This window comes from Penaeus japonicus, unplaced genomic scaffold, assembly GCF_977035675.1.
Source record: "Penaeus japonicus unplaced genomic scaffold, GWHDUDI00000001_assembly GWHDUDI00000011, whole genome shotgun sequence".
NCBI lineage: Eukaryota > Metazoa > Arthropoda > Malacostraca > Decapoda > Penaeidae > Penaeus > Penaeus japonicus.
In genome coordinates this window covers 6,056,853-6,069,352 of record NW_028234413.1, presented here as the reverse complement: position 1 = coordinate 6,069,352, position 12,500 = coordinate 6,056,853, and the positions used below count along the sequence as shown (strand labels likewise).

Genomic DNA, 12,500 nt, shown 5'->3' with positions numbered 1-12,500 from the left:
CTTGTTGCAAAACCATATTGATAATTTTGTAAAACAGAAAAGTACAGAAATTATGTAGGACAGATAATGGTGAGTTGTTATAGTAGGATGAAACCCTGATACGAAATAGTGTTTTCAATATTCCAGAAACAAAAATTATATATCTTTCTTTTCTTTTGTGGAAATAAGTGATGGAATTCGTGTTTTCATATCATAGTGCTGTCACAGTTTTCATCATTGCTTATAATATATTTTTTATTGTAATATTACAGGTCTTGAATAAAAGATGTGTTGAGGCAGCTATAAAAACTGGTTTGGCACTGCAAGCAACTGTCAACAAAACATCTTGGTTTGTCAGAAAACATTACTTTTACCCTGATCTGCCTGTGAGTTCCTTCTACTTATTGCTTGATGTATATATCCTAGCACTTCCTAAGAATATTTTTGTGTCTTGATATTACATGTGACAATCACTGTAACATTGTAATCCATTTCAATGATGTATAAAATACATTTTTTTTTCACTGCAACAAATTAATTATGAAATGTATCTATTAGAATTTAACATGATCTCACTATCTCCAGGCTGGGTATCAGATCACTCAGTTGGACTACCCCATAGCCAGTGATGGGCACCTTGACTTCATTGTGTACAATACTGCCGTGCATCGTAAACCATACAGGCACTCTGTGAAGCTTATCCAGATTCAGCTGGAGGAAGACAGTGGCAAAAGTATCCATGACAAAGAGAATCATAGGTGAGTAGTTTACATGTTTTTTTTTTTTCCAACAGGGCTTCATGCTAAGATTTCATTGCAGAGGGAGAATTACTTCCTTTTTCTTCTATTAACCCATCCCCGACGGGGGAATTCTAGCCTTGAATGTCCAAATGCCGGGGCGTTCGAATTATTAGGCCTAAATCAATTGAATAGCTGGCACAATACTGTGCCGCCCGGCAACTGGGCTTTTGAATGCGCGGTACACATGCTGTACCACCCGTCCTGTGTGGGTTAAGAAGATTTCATTCTCTTTTATGGATATGTTACTAATGTAGTTTTTAACAGAAATACTAGCTAATATCATGGATGGAAATGAATATATATATTTTTTCAGAGTTCTTGTGGATTTGAATCGAGCAGGCCAGCCTCTGATGGAACTGGTATTTGCTCCAGATCTCCGAGATGGTGAAGAAGCTGCTGCACTTGTCAAGGAATTGAGCCTTATCTTGCTTCGGTTGGGCACCTGTAATTGTCGCATGGAGGGTGGGTTCTGTTCTTTTATACTGTATGTATTGATAATATATAGAATAATCCTGTGTAAATGCTTGAAATGATTTTGTTTGCATATGTCAAGCTTTGATTGTAGTTGTGAACAAGTGACATAAATAGAACTATAAGACCTATTTAATTTATAAGGTTTTATGGATAATATGCATTTTCTGAAAACATTATTTTTGTAGAGTCAAATAGATTGGCTTTAACTCCTTGATGGTTGATATGTTTATTGCTGAAATGCCCATCCTTGTTTGCAAAAGCAATTAGTTTCTTTTGCTAAAAGGGTCAGACACATGTATAAGCTATAAAAAAAAACAAAGTTGCTTTTCTTGATTCAAAACTGAGTAGGGCCATGGTAGATGGCACCTATCTAAGGTGTCTAGCAAGCACTATCTTTGTAGAGTGATGGCACATAGCAAGTTGCCAATCTCTTGCTCTAAAGTACCACAGATGAAGGATGTGGAGGCAAAATGAGAGGAGGAAGGTGACTCAAAATATTCCCAATGTCTACAATGTACCCCTGTGCCAGTAGGGATGCCTTGTACTGTGGCACTCAAAGTCATAAGCACGTTTCCTTCCTCTTCCCTACTTCTTCATGTTATCTTCATTGTGGATGGTTATATGTCTCGTATTTGAGAGCACACAAATGTGAAAAATAAATTTGCTTTTTGTCCTCCCATAAAATGGTAATACTGAAAATATCACACTGAGAATAAAGAAAATAATGAGCTAATATGGATCATATACTACAATTTTGATCAACTGCAGAATTGATAGAGACTGTGATAGGTCAGATATGTCTCTAAATATAGTAAACACAAAAAATAGAACACAACAATGGCTCTAGTTCTACAATGAGTGACTAAAAGAGAGTGGGAAAAGTCAAATTGTGTTGCGTGAAGCTGCCTTGCACTAAAATAAAACCCATCCTGTATCATGGGTAAGCAAATCTATCCCCACCGTTAACGGGTTAATGAATTACAAAGCAGTATAACTAAGGTAAAACAAGAGTACCTGTGATATTTACACCACTGTTGGCAATCTTCAAGTCTGAGTGAGGGTCATAGGATGTGATATATGTACATGTATTGTACACAAAGTTTTTACACACGCAAACATGTACTGCATACTTTTCATTTCCTAAACTTGTTTTATTTAACATATTTTCAAGATTTGTTTTGTATGCTTTGCAATATTAACCCACTAGCAGCGGATGGCATGATTTGCTGCCAAGGCAGAGTTGGTCGTAGACGCGGATGGCACCGTGCCTGATAATTTAAACCCGCCATCCTACTGCATACATATTTTATTAAAACCACGATCAATGGGTTAACTTATTTTGTGGTTCATTTCCATAACTTTTTTTTTCAAGATTTTTTCTCTGTGATTATATTGTATACATTATTTTCAAACCAACTTAACTTAAGTTTTATTTTCTATAATTAAACAATAATTCAATTTGACATTGATGGAAACATAGGTATAGCACTAGACCTGTCTTGAATTTGTTTGTGTGTTGATAACTAATAAAGTCCTGTTTCTTCTAGATAGGTCTATTGTATGTAGCAACAAAACTAATTTTTATTTTATCTTACAGAGGGGTCCCTGCGTGTTGATGCTAACATCTCTGTACATAGGCCTGGAGAACCACTTGGCACACGAACAGAAGTGAAAAACTTGAATTCCATCCGATCCTTGGTAATATCTATGTCCCTCTTTATTTTATATATATATATATATATATATATATATATATATATATATATGTATATATATATATATATATATATATATATACATATATATATATATATATATGTATATATATAAATTCTTACATACAAATGGAAATGCAAACTTTGAAATTGTTGTATTGATGATTATTTACCACATGGGTTGTATTATTGAAAAAAAAATGCTACACTTGCAGGTTAGGGCAATTGATTTTGAGATTGAGAGACAGATAGAGACTTTGGAGTCCGGTGGCGTTATAACCAATGAAACGCGGAGCTTCAATGCCGACACTAGGGAAACTGTTATCATGAGAGACAAGGAGGTTGTTCAGGTAAGTTCTAACTTTTTTTTTTTTCGTTTTCTCTTTTTTTTCTACTTTATAATGTGTGTCTTATCATATATACAATCAACATATATTTCCCTTTATAGAGACTTTGATTTTTTTCCTTTTTCCACCTCCGTTTCACCCATCCTTTTTAGGATTACAGATTCATGCATGAGCCGAATCTACCACCTTTACGGCTCTTTGACTCCTCAGAAGAGAGTGGCAGTCAGAATGGCATCCTTGATATTAATACAGTTCGTAAAGAATTGCCTGAACTGCCAGAGGAAACGAGGCAGTGTCTCATGAAAGACTATGGGGTCACACTGGAAAATGCGATCATTCTTGTGGTAAGCTGATGTGTTTGTAGGATCGTGAAATTAGCTAGTGTTGTAAATTGTTTACCATCTAAAGCCTGTAAGTTACTGATTGGCAGCTTGTTAGAGTTGCTTGATTCCTCTGAAGTGCTTTTGTATGTTTTTCATTATTGTTATTATGATTTTTGTTTTTGTTTTTGTTTTTGTTGTTGTCATCCTCATTATCATTATTATTATAATTATTATTATTATTATTACTATTATTATTATTATTATTATTATTATTATTATTATTATAATTATGATTATGACGATGATTGTTATTATTATTATCATTATCATTATCATTATCATTATCATTATCATTATCATTATCATTATCATTATTATAAGAAAAATGATAATAACCATAATAATGATATATTGATAACAATAATAATAATTATTATAGTAATGATAATGAGAATAATAATGATATATTGATGATAATAATGATAATTATTATAGTAATGATAATTAGAATAATAATGATAATGGTGATGATAGTAATAATAGTAATGATGATAATAATAGTAATGATAATAATAATGATAGTAATAATAATGATAATAATAATGATAATGATGATGATGATGATGATGTGTATAATAATAATAATAATAATAATAATAATAATAATAATAATAATAATAATAATAATAATAATAACAATGATAATGATAATGATAATGATAACGATAGCAGTAATGTATTAATAGAAATGAGAATGATAATGGTTATCATTATTATTATTGTTATTATTATTATTATTATTATTATTATTATTATTATTATTATTGCTGTTTTTATTATTATTATTATTGTTATTATTTTTATTATTTCTATTATTTTTATTATTTTTATTATTTTTCTTCTTCTTCTTCTTCTTCTTCTTTCTTCTTCTTCTTCTTCTTATTATTATTATTATTATTATTATTATTATTATTATTATTATTATTATTATTATTATTATTATTATTATTATTATTATTATTATTATTGTTATTGTTATTGTTATTGGTATTATCATTATCATTATCATTATCATTATCATTATCATTACAATTATCATTATCATTGTCATTGTCATTGTCATTGTCATTATCATTAAAAAAAATGTTTTTATTATTATTATTATTATTGTTATTATTATTGTTATTAGTATTATTGTTATTAGTTTTGTTATTTTTATTATTATCATTATTGTTATTTTTTTATCATCATTTTTGTTTTTGTTATCATTATGATTATTATTATCATCATTTATAGGTATTATTATGATTTTTTTTTTTTGTGTGTGTATCTATTGTTGCTTTTTATTGCAGAGTAATCCTGATTTATTGGATTTCTTCATGGCTGTGATGGTGGACAGGAAGAGAGACTCCCGTTTAGTTTGCAACCTGTTGCTTACCAATCTCCTTGGGACTTTAAACAGTGCAGATATTGACTTCCAGAAAAGGTAGAGTTTAATTACAATGTCTGAACTTCAGATAAGGAATGTATAAAGGAAATATAATTGCAATGCATACATTACCCGTTTACTTGAAGAAAAGCTGTAAGCAGCCATTGAGTTTCATTTAGTATTCTATTGTGATAATAATGTTTGGAAGGTATATGTGTAATTGTTTTAGAGTTGTTTTTTGTAGTTGTAGGGAGGTACAGCTTTGCAACATCCAAATAAATAATAATAACTATATTTTGGTGAGATATCTATCTTAGCTGAGATGAAGTCTATCTACCTAATTACTGACCAAATATAGTTCCTGTTGAATAGGAAATAGTGTTTACTGTTTTTATAAAAAAAATCTAATTATGTATTTGAAAGTAAATCTGTGTAGCAAAATATAATGTACCTTTTTTACAGAAAAGGAGACATTATCTTTTTATGGTGTGTGTGTGTGTGTGATCCTTTTTTTTATCCCATTATAATATATATTACTTTTTTTTACAAAGAGATAAGATCTTAAACAGTTTTCTTTTGTGTATTTATTCATTTGTTTGTTTATTCATTAGTTCATTTGTTGATTAATTTTATATTTCTTTATTTATATTGTTTATTTTATATGTATATATATTTATTTATTTATTTATTTATTTATCTATTCATTTATTTACCTATTTATTTATTTATTTATTGGTTTATTGCTTTTCAGCCCGTTGTCAGCAGATGCATTTGGAGAGATCGTTGACCTTCAGCAGAGCGGCCAGATCCTGAATGACACGTCGCTCAGACTGATTCATCTTATTTGCAGTGATGGAGATTTGAGGTCTCCCACGCAGGTATTCGTTTTTTGAGTTTAGTTTTCTTTCTTAAAATTACAATTACACAAAAAAAGTTTTTTTTTTCTTCTTTCTCATTTAGGGAATGTTTTGGGTTCACATTTGTTTCCTAAGCTTTTATTTGTCTAATATTTGTTGCTTATTTTAATCTGGTATCTATGCTTATATACTTTTTGTATTTCTTACCACTTTTTACTTATTTTGAAAAATATCTTTTTGATATAAGTTTAACATTCTATTTAAGTATGATATCTGGTTTGGTAAATTGTAAAGTGCCTATAAAAATGGGGTTTAAAAGACATTTTATTTAAAAAAGGAAAAATATATTGTTAAATGTTATTTTCCTCTTTTGTGTTAGTGCTAATACTATTATATTATTTTTTTTTTACAATTACTTTCATTTTTTATCAACTTTGAAATAATTGTGATTCATTCTTGCTCAGTTTTTAAGACAGCACTAATGATTATATTTTAAGAATGTATTTGCATTGCATTTCTTACATATATATTAGTGTTCTAACCATCCTAATGGGGAGGTGGAGGAACTTCAGTAGTTATATATTCATCTAAAAGTCTCCCATTAGAAAAAATAATTTGGTGGGGTGTTTTTGGGTGGGGATGAATTTGATAAAATAACCTCTCTTACATATATATCTATATATATATATATATAGATATATATGTGTATGTGTATGTGTATGTGTATGTGTATGTGTATGTGTATGTGTATGTTTATGTGTATGTATGTATATATGTATGTATGTATATATGTATGTATATATATATATATGTATATATATAAATATATATATATATATAGATATATATATATATATATATATATATATATATATATATATATATATATATATATATATATATATATATATATATATATATATACATACATAAATATATACATACACATACACATACACATACACATACACATACACATACACATACACATACACATACACATACACATACATATACACATATATACACACACACGCACACGCACACGCACACGCACACGCACACGCACACGCACACGCACACGCACACGCACACGCACACGCACACGCACACGCACACGCACACGCACACGCACACGCACACGCACACGCACACGCACACGCACACGCACACGCACACGCACACACACACACACACACACACACACACACACACACACACACACACACACACACACACACAGACACATACACATACACATACACATACACATACACATACACATAAACACATACATATGTAAAATCACATGTGATTGGCCAAGAAATGAAATAAAATAGAAAATTACTAATGTAATACTATTTCTGATTTGTTGATTACCTGTGATATCACATCACGTCACTTTCACGAGGTATATGTACATACTCTTTGTACATGTATAATTATTTATATTGTTCTTTTGGTTTTGAAAAAAAAGAAGAAAAATTATAAGTATAAAATATCTTGAAAAGAATTGGTGTAACAGGTGTTTTTTTTACCAAAATGACTCCTCTGAACATGGCAACATTTTTACATGCTTTTATATTGTAGAAGTAAGCATGGAAACCACAAGGATAGGGTGGGGAAAAATGCTCTGAGAGCTTCAGCTTGGCCCCGCGCAGCAGTAAAACACCCCGGAATGAAGCGTCATGTGCTTCCCAGCAGAAGTGGGAGTAGGGGAAAATATGTCCCGTCATGAATGGGTTAACCCATTGCAGACGGGGATAAATATGCTTGCCCAGCCTCCGGGATAAGTTTTATTTTAAAGAGAGACTGCTTGAAGCATTATGATTTGAACATTCCCACTCTCTTTCAGTCATTTATTGAAAAACTAGAATTTTTTTTGTGTTTTGTTTTTTTGTGTGTTTTATTGAGTTTAGAGACTTATATATGCCATATGACAGGCTCTACCAGTGCTGCAGTAGACTAAAATTGTAGTATATTATCCATATTAGCTCATTATTTTCTTTATACTCAGTGTGATAGAAGTATTGCTGTTTTATGGGAGGACAAAAGGCAACTATATTTTTTTCGTATTTTTGTGCTGTCATGAACGAATACGAAACATATAACCACCTACAATAAAGATAAATAGAAGAGGTAAGGAAGAGGAATGAAACCTGAGCTTGTGACTGTGAGTGCCACAGTGAAAGACATCCATATTGGCACAGGAGCACATTTTAGACATTGGGTATGGATTGAGTCATCTTCCTCTTCCCGTTCTGACTGCACATCCTTCATCGGCGGTACTTTTGAGCAAGAGTTCGTCAACTTAGTGTGTGTCATCGCTCTATGAAGATAGTGCTTGCTAGAGACCGTGGATGGGTGCCATTCAAGGCTCTCTCTCTTGCTGGTGCTAGGAAAAAGTGGTGCCATCTAGGTTTTGGACGTTAAGCTAGCACGGTATTACGGTAATTATAGTAATTATGACTGCAGTAGCCATCATCACTCATTCCTTTTTCATAGTAAAATAAAATAGCACAGTGATCCAAAATCCCCGAACGTCATATACGTCAGGACGCCCGTCGTCAGGCCAAAGCTCCTATGTCATGTATGTCATGACACCCGTCCGCTGTGGGTTAATAAGGGGGAAGATACTTCCACCCCACAGAAATATTATTATTATTATTTTTTGTGCTGTGATTCAGAATGCTCTTGACCAGGTTAACTAACCCATTGATAGCGGATGGCATGATTTGCTGTCAAGGCAGCATCGGTTGTAAACATGGAGGGCACTGTGCCATACAACATAAACCAGCCACATGACTGCATACATATTTTATTAAAACCATCGCCAATTGGCTAAAATTGTTTTTTAGTTTGGGAAAGTAACAAAATTATGTCCAACTTGACCTCATTCCTCATTATGATGTTGGGAATATTTATATGGGATTTAAAAAGATAAAAAGATAACAAACAACAAAGATCTCATGAGGTAAATTATATTGCAAACTAGTTGTGAAGCATTATGTTTCACTATTATTTTTTACCCCCCTATCAATATTTGTAACTGTGATTAATTTTTCAGATCGTGAATGCCAACAACTGGTTAAAATTTTCTGATGATGATCTCTTGGAGACGCTGGTGGTGAAAGTGTTGAATGATAACCAAAATTTGGTAAGGAATCCAATGTTTCTGTTGAAAAGTTCATGAATTGTATCCCCTTTTCTATGTGATATTCTGGTCCTTCCTTTCTGTGCTGTTTGTTGATTTGCATGGTTTGCATAAACCAGTATTCATTTGTATCCTGTGATTTTCTCTAGTTTATTCTTATTATATGCCTGTAGAAGAGCTAGGTGTTTTGCTGATTGCTTTCCAACATTATTTTTCTCTTTTTCTCACTCAGTGTCTCTGACTTTCTGTTTCTCTGAGTCTGTGTGTCTTTTTGTCTTCTCTCTTCTGTCTCCCTCTCCCTCTCCCTCTCCCTCTCCCTCTCCCTCTCCCTCTCCCTCTCCCTCTCCCTCTCCCTCTCCCTCTCCCTCTCCCTCTCCCTCTCCCTCTCCCTCTCCCTCTCCCTCTCCCTCTCCCTCTCCCTCTCCCTCTCCCTCTCCCTCTCCCTCTCCCTCTCCTCTCCCTCTCCCTCTCCCTCTCCCTCTCCCTCTCCCTCTCCCTCTCCCTCTCCCTCTCCCTCTCCCTCCCCCTCTCCCTCCCCCTCTCCCTCAGTGTATATGTATTATATGCACATAACATTGTATCTTTTTTACTTGCAGGTTAAGAAATACAAAGCAGGAAAGACAAAGATGCTTAATGCATTGATGGGGAAAGTGAAATCAGTCACAGACAGCCGAGCAGACATGAAGACGGTGAAAGATATTCTTACAAAGAAATTGTCAGAATAATATTGATTATTGTGTAAAAATGGTGACATTACTAACTAATATGGGATGGGAGTACAAAGAGTGGAACAGCTTACTGAACTTTACTGCCTTACAAAGCGCATTCATAGAAATTTATTTGTTTACAAAAGATGGGAGAATGTGTGCTGTGTCAGGTATTATTACATATATGATGGTATTAATATGGTATCCACTTGCCATTTCAATTACTGTGATGGCTAATTATATTGAATTGAATTCATACTGATTAACATATTTATTCTTATTTACAGTAGGAATAAGTATCAGTATGCTTGAATAATGGAAATTTTATTTATTGATCTTATGTGAATATTTCAGAGATAACTTTAATTATCAGATGCTGATTATAATCAAGTTCAGAGCAATTGATTTATATAAACCATGGATCATAAAAGAGGCTGGCCTGTAATTATGTAAATATAATGTAAAAAAGTTGGATAGACTTTGTAATGATACAGTTGTTTTAAAAAGGTACTTAACCCACTGTATTCAGAAGATGTTTTAGTCAGTCACCCATTTACATTATGCTACCACTATTACTGTGATGATGCCACATTTTGACAGGAAATAGGTTATAGGGACTTCTTGGAGCAACTGTATGTGTGTAGAATTTATTTGTATAGTAAATAATGTTATTTATTGGAATAAAGATTTTATTGTAACTGCAGTTTGCTGGCCTTCATTATATGTTAAAAAGTTGATATATAATCTGTAACACATGTTTTTATTAATATTTGTTAACAAATATAATTTCACAATTTGATGTTTAAATCAAGTTATTATATGTCATCTTAAATTTGTATAAAATTTCTTCCTTTTCTTGCTCTGACTGTACATTCTTCATCTCTGGTACTTTACAACAAGAGAACGGGAACTTTCCATCACTCTCTAAAGATAGTGCTTGCTTTAGACCATGGATGGGTGCCATTCAAGGCTTTCTCTCATAACGCCTGTCATCAGGTCAAAAACTCTTGTGTCATGTATGTCATGAACACATGTCTGCAATGGGTGAATAGAGAGATCACTCTTCCACTTAATTTTTTTGTATATTTTTTCAATCATTTCAGACAACTGTAGAGGCGTATTTGTAAACTTCAGAAATTATTTTAACCATATTCAGAAGAGAAAGTAGGAGTTGAGATATGTGTGTACAGCGCACAAAGGGATTAAATGCACAATATGCGCATATTGGAAGTGTTGATGAAATTTATTGAATACAGGCATCATCTCTTTCATTTTGCTTTACATTAGAATTACAGTTAGTTAGTTAGTTAGTTTTTCTTACCAAGAAATAGCTTTAGGAGTATTTCTCCTCAATCATTGTAAGTTATCAAGGGTGTAGAATGTACCAGCTGGAGAGTCTATCATTTCTTATGTCACAGAAGTGCCATTTCTTATGTCACAGAAGTGCAAGGAAAAAACAACAATCATAAACCAAGTCTGGTTACAAACTCCTTGATGGCTACGCAAAAAAAGAAGAAAAAAATCAGGGACAATTAAGAGGAAGTAGGAAAATGCAGCAGAGGATTTTTACACAATGGGTGGCAGGGATAACAGGAACACAAAACTAAAGAATAAAGCACCTTAATAGGCTATGTGTCGTCTAGAAAAGATAACTGCCCTGGTATGTTATTTACATTAGTGTGAATAATAAGGCTATGCAATATTGAGCTCATAGTGAAGAAATGGATAAGATCAAAGCACAGGGTCAGCTAAAATATATATATATTTAGATAAAAAGAACTGGTTGAATAAAACAACAGGAAAAAGCAACAACCAGAAAGAATTTAGATAATTCTTTGATAGCGAATTTGTATAAGAAAATAGAAAAATGAAAGCAAACCTAGTTTTCAAGCTAAAGTGTAATATCAACATTGGTCTGTTAGATCATTCTCTAATAGCAGTCTTTAGAATATATCTATCTTTTAGATGTAGAAAGCAAAACAAAACAAAACGCATTACCTTTTATCTAATTAGGACAGTTATTTTGGAAATCCTTTCAAAATGTCTCCAAATATATTTTATTTGTTTGTTTAAAAATGAATGAATCAGTTAATAGCGCATTCGTACACCAGCCTCGCTTATTACATATAGAATACATTTCTGGTAACACCACTGTGATTATTCACATGCAGGTCATGCATTTTATTTTTCCATCAAGCGTTTTAGCATCATTCTCATTGTTAAATTATAACTGTCATTAAACGGGAGATCAGGACGAATCAATAACCATTTTAAGTTCTATTTTGCAGTTTGTTCCTTAACTAACCAAACAGAGGATGAAGACTGAATATAAACTAACACACTATATAAAATTGTATATATCATATTATATCTCCATTACACACACATATCACAATGCATGAATATATTGGCAAGTATGCAAAATATGATGAAATATTTTGCAGTAGCGAAATAGTTTAGTCACCCACAGATACTTCTTTTTACCTTTTCTACCTCCAAAACGGTTACTAAAGAAAATGTTCTCAGAGAATTTTTAAAAACCAAACAAACATCTATGGAAGGATTAAGTTATTTTATAATTGGCTGGACTCAGAAGTGTCCAGTATATAATGTCCAGTAACAAATCCGTTTAAAGACACGATATAGCTAAGCTGAAATACGCAAAGATTATATGATTTATGAGCAAAGAAACGGCATCAAATGCAGTGAGTCGCA

The 12,500-nt window shown here is 32.3% G+C and overlaps 1 protein-coding gene across 1 annotated transcript in view; it reads left to right on the top strand.

Annotated features, from left to right (window-relative positions):
- Positions 1 to 10,483, top strand: part of GatB (glutamyl-tRNA(Gln) amidotransferase subunit B, mitochondrial) — a 13,070-nt gene extending 2,587 nt beyond the window's left edge. Inside the window, exons 4-13 of the mRNA XM_043031141.2 lie at positions 252 to 365; positions 565 to 737; positions 1,093 to 1,241; positions 2,851 to 2,951; positions 3,184 to 3,318; positions 3,468 to 3,659; positions 4,991 to 5,124; positions 5,819 to 5,945; positions 8,992 to 9,081; positions 9,675 to 10,483. Coding sequence (XP_042887075.2) covers positions 252 to 365; positions 565 to 737; positions 1,093 to 1,241; positions 2,851 to 2,951; positions 3,184 to 3,318; positions 3,468 to 3,659; positions 4,991 to 5,124; positions 5,819 to 5,945; positions 8,992 to 9,081; positions 9,675 to 9,803 — 1,344 coding nt within the window. The 3' untranslated portion in view covers positions 9,804 to 10,483. The remainder of the gene's footprint in view (positions 1 to 251; positions 366 to 564; positions 738 to 1,092; positions 1,242 to 2,850; positions 2,952 to 3,183; positions 3,319 to 3,467; positions 3,660 to 4,990; positions 5,125 to 5,818; positions 5,946 to 8,991; positions 9,082 to 9,674) is intronic.
- Positions 10,484 to 12,500: the final 2,017 nt, after the last annotated feature.